The sequence below is a fragment of the Malaclemys terrapin genome, chromosome 20, assembly GCF_027887155.1.
Source record: "Malaclemys terrapin pileata isolate rMalTer1 chromosome 20, rMalTer1.hap1, whole genome shotgun sequence".
Taxonomy (NCBI): domain Eukaryota; kingdom Metazoa; phylum Chordata; order Testudines; family Emydidae; genus Malaclemys; species Malaclemys terrapin.
The window spans coordinates 325,929-346,673 of NC_071524.1; the positions used below are offsets into that span (position 1 = coordinate 325,929).

The 20,745-nt window shown below is 57.4% G+C and overlaps 1 protein-coding gene and 1 pseudogene across 4 annotated transcripts; both read left to right on the forward strand.

The window, feature by feature from the left end:
- Positions 1 to 20,745, forward strand: part of LOC128826724 (leukocyte immunoglobulin-like receptor subfamily A member 6) — a 161,267-nt pseudogene that overhangs the window by 124,971 nt on the left and 15,551 nt on the right.
- On the forward strand, positions 341 to 12,935 carry LOC128826728 (leukocyte immunoglobulin-like receptor subfamily B member 3). 4 transcript variants are annotated; one of them, XM_054010169.1, is made up of 8 exons: positions 344 to 405; positions 3,986 to 4,282; positions 4,391 to 4,426; positions 5,485 to 5,775; positions 6,978 to 7,268; positions 10,744 to 10,869; positions 11,263 to 11,300; positions 11,608 to 12,935. In XM_054010169.1, the coding sequence occupies exons 2-8, from the start codon at positions 4,252 to 4,254 to the stop codon at positions 11,701 to 11,703; spliced, it is 909 nt and encodes a 302-aa protein (XP_053866144.1). In that variant the 5' UTR covers positions 344 to 405; positions 3,986 to 4,251; the 3' UTR covers positions 11,704 to 12,935. The 4 variants fall into 4 exon arrangements, with proteins under 4 accessions (XP_053866146.1, XP_053866148.1, XP_053866144.1 ...); XM_054010170.1 differs by having other exon boundaries at positions 378 to 405; positions 4,086 to 4,282; XM_054010171.1 differs by lacking the exon at positions 3,986 to 4,282 and having other exon boundaries at positions 341 to 405.

Below are 20,745 nucleotides of genomic sequence, written 5' to 3' on the forward strand. Positions count from 1 at the left end.
AGCTGTTGCTCCAGGGAGGCTAGATGGGCTTGTTGGAAAAGCTCACGGCAGACTGGGGACCTCTTGACGACTCCTGAGATTTTCCCGTTCCCAGCTGGTCCCCGGACTGGGCAGCTCACATATGGGGCTGGGAGGTGATGGGGGAAGCGGGGGCTGGGCAGCTGCAGAAGGGGATGTGGTTTCCTGGGCATTGCAGGAAGCTGGCTTTGCTCTGCTGGTGGTAGATTTGGCCTGGACATTGCAGAGAAATCATCTGATGGGGAAGAAAGGGGCCGAGAACATCACGGGTTTCCTGAGGCTGCAGCCCCCAGCACAGTTCCTCATTCGGCTCGCACTCGGGCCTCAGGCTCTGAGGGGCCTCCCCCTGCCCCATCATGGCGTCTGCTCTCACCATCCTCCTCCATGGTGAGTATCGGAGACCAGGGCCGGCTTTAGCAAGAGCGGGGCCCGATTCCTGGGGGCGGGGCTTGGTGCAAGCCCTGTCCCCAGGAATCGAGCTGCGCCGCGGGGGGGACAGGGGACCCCGAGCCGCGCCACGGGGGCCGCGCCGGCCTTGGGGGGGACCCGAGCCGCGGGGACCGGGCCGGGCTGGAGCCGACCCGGGCCGCGCTGCGGGGGCCGCGCCAGGTCAGACCCGGGTCGCGCCGCGGGGGCCGAGCCGAGCCGAGCCGGAGCCAGGCCAGAGCCGCTGGGGCCTGCGGGAACGGGCCGCGCCTCCCTCCCGGAGCCCTAGGGTTACCATACGTCCTCTTTTTCCCGGACATGTCCGGCTTTTCAGCAATCAAACCCCCGTCCGGGGGGAATTGCTGAAAAGCCACACATGTCCGGGAAAATGGCCGGCACTTCCTCTTCCCCTGTGGCTCTGCTCCACTCCTCCTCTCTCAGATTTACAGAGCCAAGCTGCCCGAGCAAGCGCTACTGGCTTCAGGCAGCACCCCCCCCCCGCCTCCGGACCCCGAGCCCCCAGCCAGGCACTTCTCCTACCCGGCTCCAGCTGAGCTGCTCCCGCGGTGCAAGGTCCCGAGGCAGGGGGGGTGCTGCCTGAAGCCGGTAACGCTGGCTCCTGTAGCTCTGCTCTGTAAGTCTGAGGGGGCGGAGCCGAGCAGCTCAGTTGGAGCCGGGGGAAGGGACGTGTCCAGCCAGCTCTGGGTCCTGAGGTAGGGGAGGGCTGCCAGAAGCCAGCAGCTCGGCTCTTACAGTCTGAGCTGGGAGGAGCAGCTCAGGTGGAGCCCAGGTAGGAGAAGTGCCTGAAGCCGGTAGCACTAGGGCAGCTTGGCTCTTAAACAGAGCCGAAGAGTCAGGGAGCAGCAAAGCTGGGAGTACCATGCGCCGCTGATTGCACAGGTGGGGGGCAGCGCTGGGGGAGCTGCTCCGGGGAGTCGCCAAAAAGCACTGACTGTGGTGGGGGAGGAGGGGAGGGCAGTGTGAGAAAGGCAGGAGTGTGCAGAGGGATCAGAGCTCTGGCTGCGATGGGCATCGGGCTGCCTTGCCTGCAAGTGGATCAGAGCTCCTGGGGCTGGGGTGTGCTGTATGGCACTCAGCTCCCCATTTGTGATGAGACACAGCAGTGTGGTGGATCACTGCGAAATACCTGCCCAATCAGAGCTGCGGGGGCAGGGCTTGCAGGGGCTGGCTCCGACAGCTCCCATTGGAGCTTTTCCCAGCCAATGGGAGCCTCTGAGCTTGGCTTGTGGCGGGCCAAGCACGTGGAGACCCTGGCTGCCCCTGATCCTAGGAGCAAACACAATGCCAAAACGAAAATACAAAGTTCACTACATATAAAGAATTACGTTTTAGAATTAAAGAATTAAATAGCTCAAAATGTCCGGGATTTTACCGGGCAGGGAGGAGAACTGGGTGCTCCAAGGCATCTGGGGAGCTGGGAAACAGAACAGTGTGAGCTGCGTGTCCTGACCGCTCCCAAAAACGGAGCGCTGGGGCAGATCCTCCACTGAGCAGCTTCATTAAAGTCATGGGAGTCTATACTAGTGGAGTGCCTGACTTTAGAATTGGTGCAGTTGTTTCGTGTGGCTGGGAGGGAGGAGGGGGAATGTGGGGTGCTCAGGGGAAGGGGCGGAGACTTTGGGGAAGGGGTTGGAATGGGGGCAGGGAAGGGGCGGAGTTGGGCGGGGCCAGGGGCGGGGAAAGGGGTGGGGCGGGGGAGGGGAAGGGGCGGAGTTGGGGCGGGGCCGGGGCCCCATGGAGTGTCCTCTTTTTTCAATGTTCAAATATGGTAACCCTACGGAGCCCTTCTCGCGCCCCCACCACCCCAGCTTACCTTGTGCTGCTGGCCGCCCCTGCTTCTTTTCAGACTTCCCACGAATCAGAGATTCGCGGGAAGCAGGGGAGGGGGCAGAGCGTTCAGGGGAGGGGAGGAGGGGGAAGTGAGCTGGGGGGCGGGGTGGAGAGCTGCAGCGCGGGGCCCTCTTGGCGCGGGGCCCAATTCAGACGAATCGGCTGAATCGGCCTAAAGCCGGCCCTGTCGGACCCTAACCTGGTGGGGAGGGAACGCCCAGGGACACGGCTCAGGGAGGCTGCGGCTTCAGACCCAGCCAGCGAGAGAGAGCAGGTGGCCATCCCTGTCCCAGCTGCTGAGTTCCAGGCAGAGTTGCAGAAAGATCCCTCCTTGCGGAAGATAAGGGACCTGGCCGACCTCAGTGCGGTACAGACCATGGGACGAGGTGGCCGGAAAAGGTTCCTGTGGGAGAAAGGGTTCCTGTACCGAGAATGGGCTCCCCCAGGGAAAATGGAGTTGGGGGGATCAGGAGGCAGCTGGTGGTACCCCAGAAGTATCGCCGCCAGCTGCTGTACCAGGCCCATGACATTCCCCTCTCAGGGCACCAGGGAACCTGGCGTACCCAACAAAGGCTACTACGAAACTTTTACTGGCCTGGGGTTTTTATTACTGTCCGACAGTACTGCGGATCCTGTGACCCCTGTCAGAGGGTGAGGAAGGCCTGGGACAAGGGGAAAACGGCTTTAGGACCCTTGCCCAGCATAGAGGAGCCTTTCCAGAGGGCGGCCAAGGTTAAAAGGGGGGCTCTGAACCAAGAGAGCCTGAATCACAGACCTCCAGACTGGAACACTGGGAGAAGACCCCAGCCCAGTTGGAACCCCAGGGGTATTTGGGTGGGAAAAAGGCACGGGCCGCATAAACGCTCCCACATGCGAACTACGACTGTCATCGAGCACACCCGACCTAAGGGGGGGCATGAAACTGGAGGGGCCTGGTGTAATTCCCACCAAGGAACTGGAGGGATGCTGGGGCATCCACAGGAATGGGGGTAGGTTCGAACTTCCCCAAGTCACTGGCTGAAGTGACCCCGCTCAGTTCGGTCTCGAAGGGGGGAGAGATGTGACGAACTGGGACTGTTCTTGCTGGGGTGTGTGAATGCTGACAGGGGAGTGTGACTAGGATGGTCTGCATCGGGGGATGGGAGTCGGCCCAAGGGAACATACCTGAGCTTGTAACATGAGAACCCAGGAAGGGGTTGGAGGCCAGGTGACTCCGGGGCCCGGGAAACTGAACAAAGGCTGTGGGAGGGGTCGCTGAAGAGAGGGTGGGAAGCAGGCTGGAGAGATGGCTGGGAGGCAGAGAGATGGCTCTGACCTCCCAAGGGGGGCTGGGCTGGGATGCCCTGGGACCCCAAGATGGACCTAACTGAGGGGGTCCCTGTTGTCTGGGCCTGCAAGACCTGTCTTGGACTGTATTCCTGTCATCCAAATAAACCTTCTGCTCTACTGGCTGGCTGAGAGTCATGGTGAATCGCAGGAAGCCGGGGGTGCAGGGCCCTGGGTCCCCCAATACTCCGTGACAGTCATCAGCTGAGCTTGAACCCAGAATGAAAAGGGGATGGATTTTTCATGGAAATCGTGGTCAGTGGAAGATTGAAGACCAGACCCCGTGGTTGCCTGGCTCTCAGCCTGATGCACCTTCCTCAAGGCTGCAGGATACGTTGAGGTGACCTGTCCCCCCTCCCCACAGAGACACAGAGAAGCTGAGAGCTGCATGACACTTGGCCAGGCTGACTGTGACTGGGTTTCTTTCGTTTTGCAAAGACCTCTGCTTACTTTGACCGCACTAGATTTCACCCGCAGATTTGAGAGAATGTCTGATGGACACAGGAAGAGACGAGACATCGTCAACTTCCTGTAGCGGCAGCTAGCAGTTGAGTTCCTTATTTGCGGCTCGGTGGAGCTGGAGACTGGGGTGTTGGTGGCAGTGGTGAGGGGCCCCTCCCTGACCCCGTCATGGCTTCTGCTCTCACCGTCCTCTTCCTAGGTGAGTATCGGAGACAGCCAGGGCATGTGTCCATGGGGGGATCTGAGACCAGGGTGTAGGATCCAGTTGCTCTGGGATCTGGTTCTAAATGGCCCTTCTCCTTTCCAGGCTGCTGGTTTGCTGGGCGGAGCAGGGTGTCGGGAGGTGAGTATTTGTGGGGAATGGGGCAGCTGAGGGAATTTCCACATAAAAGATGAGGGATGTGGGTGGGGGGTGAAGACGCAAATTCCCCAAAGGGATGATCCTGTCAGACCCCTGCTCCCCTCCACGCCCAGACGTGGGGACCAAGACCTACCCACACTCATTACACGGATGGGCACCACACAGGGTGAATTAACCTGCACTCAAAGCTCTGCCCTCAGGAAATACAGAGTGAAGGCACCAGCCACCCCACAGCGCCCCCACACTGTGCCCGGGGAGCTGGCAGGAGCCCGGGGAATGGGTCAGGCAGAGCAGGGCTGTAAGACGTGGACACACAGAGGGACTGGAGCAAGGCACCGTTGTGTCTCACCCTCGGCTTGCTGCACACGCGCGTGTCACTGCTTTGCTCGTGGGTCCGGCTCAGCCCGACCCGGCGTTCGGAACGTCCCCTGAACAGCTTTGGGAATATCCCGTCCCCAGAGGGGCCCCTGGCACCGTGCAGAGCGGAGCTAAATCCCCAGCGGCTGGGAGCGGTTTGGGGCGGAGCAGAGCCAGAGATTGAACCCCAGGGGTGGGCACGAAAACGTTAGAACAACCGGGGGATTTTGTTCAAAGGACTCAGATTTGTCCCACGAACACCCCCCCCCCCCGCACTCCTGTGCATACAGCACATTGCCGGACAATTGGGGTAAATGTGGTTTTCAGAATATTTTAAAGAATAATCCACGTTCAGCCCAACTCCAGCAGAGCTGCAGCTCGGCTACAATGTTAGAAAAACAGAAGCGAGTGATTCTGATCTCAGCCCCTGGGGTCAATCCAGAGTCACCCCTGACTGCAGTGGGGGCAGGGCTGAATTCACCCTGGAGAATTGAAGGAATCTGAGACTGGAAATCTCCTTCCCATCTCCCGTGTCTCTCCCAGCTGGGAGCCGCGGGGCCGGGCCTGCACCCCAGGGACGGGCGGGGGGGTAAGACGCTGGAGTGACAGATGGGCAGAGGATTGAGTCAGACGGACATGGTTTGTGTCACCCCCACTTACTGCCTGTTTGTTTGTGAATCCAGAGTGGTCCCTCCCCAAACCCTCCATCTCCGTCAGCCCCAGTGGGGTGATCCCCATGCGGGGAAACGTCACCATCCGGTGTCGGAATCAGTACCTGGGCATGAGGTTCCTCCTCTACAAGGCTGGAGATGGGAACTATCTGACTTACACAGACCCTGCTGGCTCTGAGGCTGAATTTCCCATCACCAGCGCCAGACGGGAACACGGTGGCAGCTACACCTGTCGTTATACCAACAGAACAGGACGAGCTGCCTACTCGGAGCCCAGTGACCCCGTGCAGATCATTGTAGCAGGTGAGGGGCCCAGCCCAGCATCTCCTGCCCCACACCCAGCTAGATCCCCGGGGGGCTCGCAACGATGGGCCACTCAGAGCCAGGCTCTGCCCTGATCCCTGGGCCCAGCAGAGGGGACGCCCGGCCGGGCAGCGGGGACGGAGTCACTGGGGGGGTCCCAGCCAGGGGGGAGCAGCCTTCTACCCTGCACATGGTCTGACGCTGCCCTGGTCACCGCGGTGTCGGGCGCCTGCCAGTCGAGCATTAAGCGACGTGGCCCCGTCTGTCGCGGGCGGGTCATTCTCTCTCATCCTCTCCCCGGGGGAGGTCTGTGCCCACCGCGGAGTGTCTGGTCTGGGGCGGTTTGGGGGGTCAATGGCCGCGCTACCCCGGGTCAATAACGGAGCAGGCCAGCTGGGGAGGGCGCTGGCCTTCGAGCCAGAGGCGGGGATGTTTCGGGGGCCCTTTGCTGTTGGGGGAGCTCGTTCTGCAGCCTGGGTCCAGCCCTGGAGGAAGTTCTGTCCGCTGCCCAGACGAACGTGACCCTGATGGTGGCCGGGCCGGAGGCAGGGAGCCGTCACCCCGGGGTCCCCCCAGAGCTGTTGGCTGTTGTCGGGTGTCTGCCCTGCAGCTGGGGGCCGGCGTGCAGCACCCGGGCCAGTTCTGATGGAACTGAAAATAGCAATGGAGCCATGTCCAAGCAGGACTAGCCGCTCGCGTGTGCACACAGCCCGGGCCCACGCACTCGCAGCACCCTGCAAACGGAGCCGGGAATATGCTGGGCTCAGCCTTCTGGCACCTCATAGATTAGGACAGAGACCTCGGACTTGACTCCGTCTGCGGGAAACTGATGCAGGGGTCAGCTCCAGCCATGCACTGCACCAGAGAACAGCCCCATCACTCTGTGTCCAGGACAGGTCGGATGCAGTGAGTGAGGCAGGGGCCACACACGGCATATGAGGATCCCAAGCCTGTGACTGCATTCCAGGGCTGGCTGTGTGATGCCCACCGAGGCTGGGGGCTGTCGGGTTCACCTAGGGTGACCAGATGTCCCGATTTTATAAGGACAGTCCCGATATTTGAGGCTTTTTCTTATATAGGCTCCTATTACCCCCCCACCCTCGTCCCGATTTTTCACACTTGCTGTCTGATCACCCTAGGCCCCCACCAGTGCGGTGACTGTGCCAGGGTCTGTCTCACGGCCTGTCCCCTTCTCACTGCAGAGCTCAGCTACCCCAAACCCTCCATCTCCCTGAGCCCCAGCGAGGGGGTCGCCCTGGGGGGAGCCGTGACCATCCGATGTCGGGGTTCACACCAGAACGTGAGGTTCCTTCTGTACAAAGATGGGAACCTGAACGCGCTGCAGGACGTGAAGCCGGCTGGGGGCCTGGCTGAGTTTCTCATTCGCAATGTGAGCCAGGGAGACGCAGGGAGCTACAGCTGCTATTATCACAAGAAATCGAACAGGTTCATCTGGTCACATCCCAGTGACCACGTGGAGCTGGTGGTAGCAGGTGAGGGGCCCCGGCTCAGTATCCCTGCTCCCAGCCCCACACCCAGCCAGACCCTCAGGGGCAAGGACATGTACAAGGGGCAAGGCTGGCTTTAGCAAGAGCGGGGACCGATTCCTGGGGCGGGGCTTGTGGCAAGCGGGGGCCGGAGCTGAGCTGGAGCCGAGCCGCGGGGGCTGGGCTGGGCCAGAGCCGCTGAGGCCGGAAGTGCTCGGCCGGGGCCGGGCCAGCGCACTCAGCCAGAATTGGGGCCGGAGTGAGCTGCTCGGCCGAGGCTGGACTGGGCCGCGCCGCGCCTCCCCGGAGCCCTTCTCGCACCGCCTGCCACCCCAGCTTACCTGGTGTTGCTGCCCGCCTCTGCTTCTTTTCAGACTTCCCGCGAACCTCTGATTCGCGGGAAGCAGGGGAGGGGGCGGAGCGTGCAGGAGAGGGGAGGAGGGAGAAGTGAGCTGGGAGCCAGGTGGACAGCTGCGGCGCGGGGCCCTCTTAGCGCGGGGCCCAATTCAGCCGAATTGGCTGAATCGGCCTAAAGCCGGCCCTGCAAGTGGGGCAACAAGGCACAGGGCCCCCCACATCAGTGGGGCCGGAGCTCAGAACTCCTCTGGGGAGCAGAGCCAGCTCCTCCGGCTGCGGGGGGCACACAAAGTGCCCCTCCAAAAGTGACCACATTTTTATTCCTGTTCACGCCCCTGATCAGGGGGTCTCTGCGCCAATGGGGCGCTCAGAGCCAGGCTCTGCCCTGAGCCCTGGGCCCAGCAGAGGGGACGCCCGGCTTGGGGGCAGGGACAGAATCACTGGGGGTTTCCCCAGCAAGGAGGGAGCAGCAGCTGCTGGAGGTTTGAGGCAGAAGGAGGGGGGATCCCTGCCCCAGGGGGAGCTGCAGAGCAAGGGGCTTTCCAAGGGGGATGCTCCCCTGACTGCCCCGGCTCTGGGGATACACAGAGGAGTTGGGGCCCAGGAGCTGCCCAGGGGTCTCAGAGCGAATCTGGGCTGTCGGTTTGATTCAGCCCCGTTTGGCAGACAAGCTCTCCTTCAGCTCTGTAGACACAGGGACGTTCCTCCTCCCAAATAGGGACAGCTGCGCCCAGACCGGCTCCGCAGTGACTCCAGGTGTGAATGGCACCTGGCTGGGGCAGGGACCGTCTCTGTGTCGTGTGTCTGTACAGCTCCAAGCACACGGGGGAACTGGCCCACGACAGGGGCTCCTGGTAATTAATACTAGTCAGTAATGATTTTGGTTCTGGTTTCCATGGAGCCAGGCAGGGGCTGTATCTGCACTCAGGGTCTCGCTGGGCTGATCCTCCCCGTTCTGGGATCCCAGGGGCGCTGAGCCGGCCCGAATCCCTGGGTCCCGTCCTCTCCCCAGGGACTCCGGCTCAGCCCGGGGAAGAGCCGCCATTGCTGGTTGTGGGTGGGGGGGTGTGTCCCTGTATAACTAACCATACATACCAGGGCTCCAGCTTCCTCACCCCCACACCCCACCCCTGACAGACGCTGGTTCTATTCCTGCCGGGGGAAACGACCAGACTCAGCCGGGAATGGTGCTGGCTCCCACCTGCCCAGGCAGCGCGGGGCCAGGTACCAGGGCTGGGGGCACGAAATCACTCTCAACCCCCCCAGAAACAGGTTTGTGCTGCTCCAGGAGCTGCCCCCGGGGGGGAGCCACGAAGGGCTGGGTGGGTGGGATGGGGACAGATCCCCAGCGAATGCCCCATCTGAACACCCCCCAGACTCATTCCATATGCGGGGGGGGGAGGGGCGGTCAATGGACAGATGCCAGATTGGCTTGGTGGGGACAGGGCCTGGGAGAGCTTCCCCCCAATGCACAGCCCCACCACGGGGGTCCCACAGACCGGGGAGATGCAGGGAGCTACAGCTGCCAATATAGCACCAAGTGAGACCTGCCTGTCTGGTCGGAGCCCAACGACCTCGTGGAGCTGGTGGTAGCAGGTGAGGGGCCTGGCTTGGTGTCCCCGTTCCCAGCCCCACCCAGAGCTGGACCCTCAGGGGGTCTTGGCCCGAATGGGACACTCAGTGCCAGGCTCTGCCCTGACCCCTGGGCCCAGTAGAGGGGACACCCTAACGGGGAGCGGGGATGGAGTCACTGGGGGGTTCCCCAGCCAGGGGGCATCAGTATCCGCTGGAGTTTCAGGGCCGATGGCTGGGTGCCCAGTTCCCTCCCTCCCCCATCCCAGCCGATGCTCATTTTCATCCCATTGAGGGAACCGACCCACCTGGGTCCAAGCAGACGGATATCACCCCCCGCCCCCCGACAGAGCCAGATGGAGAAGGTGAGCGGGAGAAATGGAACAATTCACCTCCCAGGGAACAGGGCTCCCCGCTCAGATGCCCACGAGCCATTCGGGCCGTTTGGAGGGGGATGGTCCCTGCAGAGCCGGCCCGAATCCCTGGGTCCCATCCTCTCCCCAGGGACGCTGGCTCAGCCCATGGAAAAGCCGCCATAGCTGGTTGGGAGGAGGAGAGGTTCCCTGTATAACTAACCACAGACACTAGGGCTCCAGCTTTCTCAGCCCCACGCCACACCCCTGACAGACGCTGGTTCTGTTCCCACAGGGGGAAACGACCAGACTCAGTCAGGAACAATGCCGGCTCCCACCTGCCCCGGCAGTGCGGGGCCAGGCACCGGGCCTGGCGGGGGGGGGGAATCACCATCAAATCAGCCATGGAAAAAGCCACACCCGGGGCCCCCACAAACTGGGTTTCTTTGCTGTCCATCGGCACCACAAAGCCACCCTTATGGGGCACAGGTTGGTGCGTATCTCCATGGGAGAACGGCGCCGGGGATAATGACCCCGTGTATCCCGTCTGTCTGCCTGAGTCTACAGCCAGCCCAGTGGAACCGCTCAGAAGCAGGGCTCCCCCTTCGCTGGGGTGCTGTCCAGTGTGGTATTAACCCTGGAACCTCTCAATCCAGATAGACATGGTGTTAACACTTGAATCCACTGATTCAGAGTGACATGTCATTGACTCTGGAACCTAATGATGGCTGTTGCAATGACAGCACCATTACATCTTCCGCTGCTGATCACTTCAGCAGGGCATGGTTCTCCCAATGATCTCAAAGCGCCCTCTCCGGACACAAGCCCCGTCCCACTGCCATCCCCCACCCATATGATTCCTATGCAGAAGTGAGCTGAAGCTGCTGAGAAATTCCCAGGACAGGGGCAGGACCCGAGTGGGTGTGGGGGGCGTGTTGCAGGATCCAGGCCCAGCTGGCTTCACAGGCATGGGGCCTGAGGTACACCCCCCCACACCCTGCCCCCACCCCAGTACAGCCCTCTGCCTTTGGGAGTGAACCCCCTGACCACTATTACCCAGAATCCCCTCTGCTCCTGTCCCCCCACTAGCCCCATAGAATGTTCTGCGGTGGGTCCCTGGGTCCTCGAGGGGGAGGGGCTGGGGCAGCAGGTAACGAACCAGCTGCTCACGGTGTTCACAGCCTGGTGCTGCTTCCCAGGTGGATCGGTACCAAGCGCAGCACCGGTTCTGACCCGCACCATCATTGCCGGGGCGAGCGCGGCAGCCACCGTCCTCCTCCTCCTCCTCCTCCTGGCCTTTGTCTGCTACAGAAAAACCCGAGGAAGTGAGTGCCCCGCCCAGCGAGGGAAGGGTTAAACCCGCTGCTAAGCCGGGCTGGGAAGGGGTCATGGCTTGGATGGGAGATGGGGAAGGAAACCCAGGGGGTGGGGCAGGGGCCCACCAAGGGGTGTTTTCCCCTGGCAGTGAGAGCTGGCCCCAAACCCCTGGGCAGCACTAGGGGGCGCTGGGCTGCAGGAGGAGGGGACCTGTTTCTAGGGTATCCAGGCTCAGCAGCTGGAGGGGGTGGGGCTCCTCCTGGCAGAGCAGTGGGGGGACGACTCCCCTATAGGGCTGAGGGGCAGGGCTGGTACAGCTGGACAGAGGGGTCGGAGCTGGGTGTGGGGTTCTGCTCTGGGCTGGCCGGGGGTGCAGCTCAGCGGGTGTCTCTGTTCCGCAGAATCCTCCATTGACGAAGGGAAACAGACGCAGACCCTGGTAAGTGTCCCCTGTTCCCCCATGAGGCCTGACCCCAACCTTGACCTGCTCTCGTAGTCCCCACCCATCCCCACCTTTCCTGGCACACTCAGTGGTTTGGGGTCGGGCTGCTGGGATGGGGATGGGCTTATGGGAACACCAGCTGGGATTGCAGGGGGTGGGTGGGTGGGTGTGTCCCCCTGTCGCCCCCTGCTGGAGGGGATGGGCCCTGCTCTGTGTGTGGGGGGGGGGCTATGGGTTGGTGCGTGCACACACACACACACACACACACACACACACGAGTGACTCTCTCACCTCCCACCCCAAGGAGCCTGATCCCAGCACCTACGCGGAGCTGGACCTCCAGACGCTGCAGCCCAGTGTGTACGGTGTGATCAACGTGAGCCGGGGAGCCCCGCAGTGAGAGCCCCCCGCAGCCATGGGGCGCCATCCACTTGGGGGCAACAGACTCACCCCCTACAGCACCAGCCCCAGAGAACTCTGCTTCTAGGGAAGATTTAGGGGGGGATGCTGTGCTCTCCCTGCTGCAGCCTCATGTCATCAAGCTGCTGTCCTCCTGCCCCGCCCAGACCCACATATGGGGGGTAGGGGGAACTCAGAATCGATAGGGGGAGGGGACACAGCAAGGCAGCTTTGATGTTATTTTGCATATTGTTAACCTCCAGATTTGTAAAAATACAAAACCATAAACCAGCCCCCATGGGCAGCCCCCAGACCCCTGTCATGGTGCCAGGAAAGTGTGTCGCACCTGGGGGGAGATGGGATTGCTGTGGGGAGGGGCGGGGTGCATAGGTGCTGTCAGGGTTCTCTCCCCACTCTGAACTCTGGGGTACAGATGTGGGGACCCACATGAAAGACCCCCTAAGCTTATTTCTACCAGTTTAGGATTAAACCTTCCCCAAGGCACAAATTCCTTTCCTTGTCCTTGGACAGTATTGCTGCCACCACCACGTGATTTAAACAAACATTCAGGGAGGGGCCACTTGGAGCCCTGTCCCCCCAAAATACCCCCCCAAGCCTCTTCACCCCCTTTCCTGGGGGGGGGCTTGAGAATAATATACAAACGGATAGGTTAACAAAGTGAGCACAGACCAGATCCTTGGGTTTTTAGGACACTAAAAACCAATCGGGTTCTTAAAAGAACTTTATTATAAAGAAAAATAAAATAAAAAGTAAAAGAAGCACCTCTGTAAAATCAGGATGGAAGGTAATTTTACAGGGTACTAAAAAGATATAAAACACAGAGGATTCCCTTCTAGGCTCAACTTCAAAGTTACAAAACAGGAATAAACCTCCCTCTTGGCATAGAGAAAATTCACAAGTGAAACAAAAGATAATCTAATGCATTTCCTTGCCTTTACTTACAATTTCTGTAATTTTAGATGTAGCATTTCAGTAGGAGCTGGGTTACCTGCTTGGTCCCGCTCTTTGTCTCAAGAGCGAACACACACACAAGAGAAGAAACAAAGCTTCCCCTCCCCCCACCCCATTTGAAAGTATCTTCCTTCCTTATTGGTCCTTCTGGTCAGGTGCCAACTAGATTAATTGAACTGTTTAACCCCTTACAGGTAAGTGATTCTGTACTTCTGGCCAAGAGGGATCTTGTATTACTGCATACATAAAGGCTGTTACCCTTCTCTTTATATTTATGACAGGCGCCGACTCCGTGGGGAAAAATTAGTGGGGACTCTGCACCCACCAGCAACCAAGCTCCCTGCCCTGTCCCAACTCCTCCTCCTCCCCCCTCTCCTGAGTGCGCCGCGTCTCAGCTTCTCCGCCTACCTCCCCAGTGCTTGCTGCCACCAAACAGCTGTAGCAAGCTCCCGGAGGGAGGGGGAGGAGCGGGAATGTGGCATGCTCAGGGGAGGAGGCAGGGAAGAGGCGGGGCCGGGCGGGGATTTGGGGAAGGAGTCAGAATAGGGGCAGAGAGGGGATGGAGTTGGGGCAGGGACTTTGGGGAAGGGGTTGAAATGGGGGCGGGGCAGGGGTGGAGTCAGGGCGGGGCTGGGGGCAGACGGGGGTCGAGCACCCACCGGCACCAGTAGAAGTCAGTGCCTATGGTGGGAAAGGCCCTCCTGCTCTAACCACTAGACCCCACTCCCGTCCCAAAACCAGGGTATATTACAGGGTCGCTGCTGCGGAGTCAGGTTTATGCTGCGTTTCCCAGGCAGTAGCAGAAACAGGAAGCGAGCGCCGGCTCTGGACACACTTCCCTTTTTCACGGATTTTTCGGCTGCTGCTTTAGCAACTTAGGATCTAAATTTATCCCTCCCCTGTCTGATTACGGGGGCCGGAAACCACAACCTCCCACCCCTCTGTTCAGTGTCTGTCTCACGCTACTTGGCTACGAACAGCATCTACAGCGACACTACCTGAGAAGGAGGTTGGCCAGGTCCCTCCACCCTCATGCTCCAGGATGAGTGCTGGGCCCTGCCGGGTCTGGAAGGAACCTCTGCCCCGCTCCATGGGAGAGGGTGGCTTTGTGGTGGGCACTGTGTGTGGGGGGTGCCCTCCTCTGCTCTGAGCTGCTAGACGGAGGCTAGATGGGCCTGTTGGAAAAGGTCAGGGCAGCCTGGAAACCTCTTGACACCTCCTGAGATTCCCCCATTCTCAGCTGGTCCCCGGACTGGGCAGCTCCCATGTGGGGCTGGGAGGTGATGGGAGCGGGGCTGAGCAGTTGCTGGAAGGAATGTGGTTTGCTGGGCATGGCAGGGAGCTGGCTTTGCTCTGACTGTGGTAGATTTGGGCTGGAGATTGCAGAGAAACCATCTGATGGGAAGAAAGGGGCCAAGTGCATCATGGGCTTCCTGGGGCTGCAGCCCCCGGCGCAGTTCCGCATTCTGCTTGCACTCAGGCCTCAGGCTCGGTGGAGCTCGGCACTGGGGTGTTTTACCTCCAGGGGGTGCTGTAATGAAGTGAGGAGAGTTCTTTTTTTTTCTTGTTTTTTTCAATGGTTTGCATGCAGAGGGCATGGGACTCAGTTTCCCTGGGTGTTACTAGTCTAGCAAGGTGGTTAATATTGGTTAGTTAAATTTCAGTAAAATGATTGGTTAAGGTATAGATGAGAATATTACTATATAAACTGGGGTCAAACAGAAAATAGGAAGCGAAACTGGAATCACGTTTGCTAACAGGGAGGGGGCAGGAATGGGAACAGAATATAGGGAACGGGGTACAGGGACACAGGCAAGGCTCTGCGGTGTCGGAGCTGGGAAGGGGACACTGGGGAACAGACTCTATCGGTGTATGGAGATAAGCCCGACTGGTGTGAAGGGCTTGGAAACTAACCCCACTAAACATCACATTGTCTGCGCTTCGGACGTCTGGTCTTTTGCTGCTCACTGTCTGCGTGACAAGAACCAGGGAAGTGGGAGAGTTGAGGGTTCTAACAGATACCCCAGTGACGGGTGACCAGAAAGCCCAGCTCAGGAGTCGCAGCCGGTTCTGGCCAGTGGGAGGACAATGGGCTGCAGAGAGAGGACGCCGGTGACCTGACCAGCCAGTTCCAGCCCGAGGGGGCCAGAGGACAGAAGAGAGGAGAGGAGGCCCAGGCGACCTGTTTACCTGGGACGGAAGACAAAGGACAGGGGAGGAGCTGTTGGGACCGGTGATATCAGATGCCCAGCTGGGAGGAGGGGTTCTGGCTGGCAGGGGAGAGCAGGCAGAGCCCACCTGGATACAGGGAGATTTAGATGTACTGTGCTGAGGGTGTGCTGAAGGCTCAGAGAGGTGCAGTTCCAGGCGGTGGAGGAGCCTATGGCTTAACCCCCAGGAGAGAGTGGACCCCAGAGAAGGGCTGTCGCTCTGAAGGGGGTTCCTCCCAGGGACCGTACGGAGCTGAGAGAGAGCACGAGTCCTGTGAGTCTGTGACACCCCCCACTGCCCCATCATGGCATCTGCTCTCACCTTCCTCTTCCTCGGTGAGTATCGGATACAGCCTGTGTCCATGGGCAGGGGGATCTGAGCCCAGGGTGTAGGATCCAGTTGCTCTGGGATCTGGTCCCTAAAGACCCATCTGCTTTCCAGGCTGCTGGCTGGCCGGGCGGAGCGGGGTGTTGGGATGTGAGAATCTGTGGGGAATGGGGCAGCTGGGGGGATTTCTACATTAAGGACGAGGACGTGGGTCGGGGGTGCAGATCCCCCAAAGGGATGATCCTGTCAGACCTCTGCTCCCCTCCACACCCAGAGGTGGGGACTGAGACCTCGCCCCACTCATTACAGGGATGGGCACCATACAGGGTGAATTTGCCTGCACTCAAAGCTCTGCCCCCCAGACTCAGGGCACCAGCCACCCCGCAGCGCCCCCGCACTCGCCCAGGGAGCTGGCAGAAGCCTGGGGAACGGGTCAGGCAGAGCAGGGCTGTAAGACGTGGACACGCAGAGGGACTGGAGCAAGGCACCATTGTGTCTCACCCTCGGCTTGCTGCACACGCGCGTGTCACTGCTTTGCTCGTGGGTCCGGCTCAGCCCGACCCGGCGTTCGGAACGTCCCCTGAACAGCTTTGGGAATATCCTGTCCCCAGAGGGGCCGCCGGCACCGTGCAGAGCGGAGCTAAATCCCCAGCGGCTGGGAGCAGATTGGGGCAGAGCAGAGCCCTGGGGGTGGGCAGGAAATTGTGAGAACAACCGGGGGATTTTGTAAACATGTTTCTTGGGGGGCCTGTCCTGGGAGCCGCTTGCTCAGAGGGCTCAGATTTGTCCCACAAACCCCTCCAGGGTAGATCCCAATTCACCCCCAACTGCAGTGGGGCCAGGGCTGGGTTCTGATCTCAGCCCCCAGGGTCAATCTGGAGTCACCCCTGAATGCAATAGGGGCAGGAATGAATTGATGCTGGAGAACTGAAGGAATCCTTTCCCCCGTCCTGTGTCTCTCCCCGGCTGTGAGCCGCGGGGCCGGGCCTGCACCCCAGGGACGGGTGGGAGGTAAAACGCTGGAGCGACAGATGGGGAGAGGATTGAATGAGACAGACGCCGTTTGTCACCCCCACTTACTGCCTGTTTGTTTGTGAATCCAGAGGAGTCCTACCCCAAACCCTCCATCTCCGTCAGCCCCGGGGGGGTGATCCCCGTGGGGGGAAACGTCACCATCCGGTATCGGCATCAATGCCTGGGCATGAGGTTCCTCCTCTACAAGGCTGGAGTTGGGAACTATCCGAATTACACAGACCCTGCTGGCTCTGAGGCTGAATTTCCCATCACCAGCGCCAGACGGGAACACGGTGGCAGCTACACCTGTAGTTATAGCAACAGAACAGGACGAGCTGCCTACTCGGAGCCCAGCGACCCTGTGCTGATCATTGTAGCAGGTGAGGGGCCCAGCCCAGCACCTCGGCTCCCAGCCCCATGCCCAGCCAGACCCCAGGGGAGCTCCGTGACCTCTGGTACTCAGTAGATGGGACGTCCAGCCAGTGAAGGTTTTGTGTGTGGAAGAGTTCTCAGCCCCCTGGTGATGGGAACAGAGACAGGGGAGATCTCGGATGGTGCCCTGGATCCCTGACCCTGTCTCTGCCCCATCGCAGTGATAGGAACTCTGGCCAATGGGAGCTGCGGAGCCGGCACTCTGGGCAGGGGCAGCGGCACAGGAGCCAGCAAACAGAGCTGTAAACAGGGGAGTTTGAGTGGGAGTTTGTAGGGGGAGTTTTGGGAAGACTAACAGAGGCAGGCAGAAGAACACACAGGCTAGTGAAGGGAGTGTGCAGTGTTCTAGCAGTGTTGTGGTGCTTGTTGGAGGTTTGTTTTGCTGTGGGTGGTTGTGTTTTGGTTTGGTTTGTGTTTCCCGGATTTACAGGATTTAGGTGGGAAGGCTATGACCGATACAGAGGCAGCAGTGGAAGACACAATGAGGATGACTGGATGTGGAAGCTACGGCATGTACATGATCCTGGAGGGGGTACCTGAAAAGAGTTTCGTCTGCATGAAGCGCCACCTGATAGAGCTGATGGAAGAAAAGATCCGAGGATTGGAGATGCAGGTGGAAACTCTGGTTGAGTTTAGAAGAGGGTTTGAGCAGATGATGGAGCAAAGACATGAGGAGGCTGAAGGGAAAAACTCAGATTTGCAGATGGAAGCAGGACCAAAGAACTCTGAGGGGAGACTGCTGGGTGAGGAAAGTGGACGGTGGAAGCATGTGACTAAGAGAACCAGGCAGAGGAAAAGTCGGGCCAGTGAAGGAGAAATAGAGCTCAGGAACAGGTCTGCAGAGTTGGAAAATGAAGAAGGGGCACAGCAGGTGGTTGCTGAAGGTGAGAGGGCAAGGAAGAAGAGAAGAGCAGCCAGTCCTATAGGAAGAGGGGAAGAGTCAATGGAGATAACACCAAACATGAACCCCAGAAGGGTACGGGATGGGTTGCAGAGGATTGCAAGGGTGAATAGGAATCGAGAGGACTTGCAGCCAGAGGGAACAGGGAAGAGACTGGAGAATCACACCGTCACCAGGAAAAGGCAGGTCTACGTGATTGGGGACTCCTTATTGAGAAGAATAGACAGGCCTGTAACCAGAGCTGATGCAGAGAACAGAAGGATGTGCTGTCTGCCGGGTGCTAAGATAGTGGATGTGGACCTGAGGCTGAAGAGAATCCTAACGGGAGCAGGAAAGAATCCACTGATTGTCCTTCATGTGGGAACGAATGATACAGCTAGATTCTGGCTGGAACGTATCAAGGGAGACTATGCCAGGCTGGGGAAGACGCTTAAGGAAATCGAGGCTCAGGTGATCTTCAGTGGGATTCTGCCTGTTCCTAGAGAAGAGCAACAAAGGTGTGACAGAATTATGACGATCAACAAATGGCTCAGGCAGTGGTGCTATAAGGAGGACTTTCAGATGTATGGCCACTGGGAGGCATTCATGGACAGAGGACTGTTCTCTTGGGATGAACTTCACCTGAGTACGGAGGGAAATAGACTTCTAGGATGGAGGCTGGCACAACTGATTAAGAGACCTTTAAACTAGGAATTTGGGGGAGATCTCCAGGTAATCTCCATGCCGGATTTTAACATTCAGAGGGAAGAAAACGAAGGAAAAAGGATACAGCCGCGGGTAGGAGAATGGACATACAGAGGAAGGGTAGTGTAGATACCATTCTCATAGGTGACACTAGCGGTAGAATGGCTGTGCCTAATCGGGTTAAGAATGTGAGCGAAGCGGAACAGCAAGAATTAAGATGTTTGTACACTAATGCGAGGAGCCTAGGTAACAAAATGGAGGAACTAGAGCTATTGGTGCAGGAAGTGAAACCGGATATTATAGGGATAACGGAAACATGGTGGAATAGGAGTCATGACTGGAGTACAGGTATTGAAGGGTATGTGCTGTTTAGGACATACAGAAATAAAGGCAAAGGTGGTGGAGTAGCATTGTATATCAATGATGAGGTAGACTGTAAAGAAATAAGAAGGGATGGAATGGATAAGACAGAGTCTGTCTGGGCAAAAATCACATTGGGAAAGAAAGCTATTAGAGTCTCCCCTGGGATAGCTCTTGGCGTGTGCTACAGACCGCCGGGATCCGATTTGGATATGGATAGAGACCTCTTTAATGTTTTTAATGAAGTAAACACTAATGGGAATTGTGTGATCATGGGAGACTTTAACTTCCCAGATATAGACTGGAGGACAAGTGCTAGTAAAATTAATAGGGCTCAGATTTTCCTAGATGCGATAGCTGATGGATTCCTTCACCAAGTAGTTGCTGAACCAACAAGAGGGGATGCCATTTTAGATTTGGTTTGGTGAGTAGTGAGGACCTCATAGAAGAAATGGTTGTAGGGGACAACCTTGGTTCGAGTGATCATGAGCTAATTCAGTTTAAACTAAATGGAAGGATAAACAAAAATAGATCTGTGACTAGGGTTTTTGATTTCAAAAGGGCTAACTTTAAAAAATTAAGGAAATTTGTTAGGGAAGTGGATTGGACTGAAGAACTTGGGGATCTAAAGGTGGAGGAGGCCTGGAATGACTTCAAGTCAAAGTTGCAGAAACTATCAGAAGCCTGCATCCCAAGAAAGGGGAAAAAAATTCATAGACCGGAGTTTTAGACCAAGATGGATCAGCAAGTATCTCAGAGAGGTGATTAAGAAAAAGCAGAAAGCCTACAAGGAGTGGAAGGTGGGAGGGATCAGCAAGGAAAGCTACCTTATTGAGGTCAGAACATGTAGGGATAAAGTGAGAAAGGTCAAAAGCCATGTAGGGTTGGACCTTGCAAGGGGAATTAAAACCAATAGTAAAAGGTTCTATAGCCACATAAATAAGAAGAAAACAAAGAAAGAAGAAGTGGGACCGCTAAACACTGAGGATGGAGTGGAGGTTAAGGATAATCTAGACCCAATATCTAAACAAATACTTTGCCTCAGTCTTTAATGAGGCTAATGGGGAGCTTAGGGATAATGGCAGGATGACAAATGGGAATGAGTATATGGAGGTAGATATTACCACATCCGAGGTAGAAGCCAAACTTGAACAGCTTAATGGGACTAAATCGGGGGACCCAGATAATCTTTATGCAAGAATATTAAAGGAACTGGCACATGAAATTTGAAGCCCATTAGCAAGAATTTGTAATGAATCTGTAAACTCAGGGGTTGTACCATGTGACTGGAGAATTGCTAACATAGTTCCTATCTTTAAGAAAGGGAAAAAAAGTGACCTGGGCAACTACAGGGCTGTTAGTTTGATATCTCTAGTATGCAAGGTCTTGGAAAAAAAATTGAAAGAATAAATAGTTAACGCAATTGAGGTCAATGGTAATTGGGACAAATTACAACATGGTTTTACAAAAGGTAGATCGTGCCAAACCAACCTGGTCTCCTCCTTTGAGAAGGTAACAGATTTTTTAGACAAAGGAAACGCAGTGGATCTAATTTACCTCGATTTCAGTAAGGCATTCAATACGGTTCCACATGGGGAATTATTAGCTAAATTAGAAAAGATGGGAATCAATATGAAAATTGAAAGGTGGATAAGGAACTGGTTAAAGGGGAGACTACAACGGGTCATACTGAAATGCGAACTATCAGGCTGTAGGGAGGTTACTAGTGAAGTTCCTCAGGGATCGGTTTTGGGACCAATCTTATTTAATCTTTTTATTACTGACCTTGGCACAAAAAGTGGGAATGTGCTAATAAAGTTTGCAGATGACACACAGCTAGGAGGTATTGCCAATACAGAGAAGGACCGGGATATCATACAGGAAAATCTGGATGACTTTGTAAACTGGAGTAATAGTAATAGGATGAAATTTAATAGTGAAAAGTGCAAGGTCATGCATTGAGGGATTAATAACAAGAATTATTGTTATAAGCTGGGGATACATCAGTTGGAAGTAACAGAGGAGGGGAAGGACCTCGGAGTATTGGTTGATCACAGGATGACTATGAGCTGCCAATGTGATATGGCCGTGAAAAAAAGCTAATGCGGTCTTGGGATGCATCAGGCGAGGTATTTCCAGTAG

Excerpts from the sequence above, each read along its gene's own strand:
- LOC128826728 (XM_054010171.1), top strand. The coding sequence starts at position 375 with ATGGCGTCTGCTCTCACCATCCTCCTCCATG. Across the intron at positions 406-4,390 it reads TCTCACCATCCTCCTCCATG|GCTGCTGGTTTGCTGGGCGG; the intron begins GTGAGTATCGGA and ends TCTCCTTTCCAG. Across the intron at positions 7,269-10,743 it reads CGTGGAGCTGGTGGTAGCAG|GTGGATCGGTACCAAGCGCA; the intron begins GTGAGGGGCCCC and ends GCTGCTTCCCAG.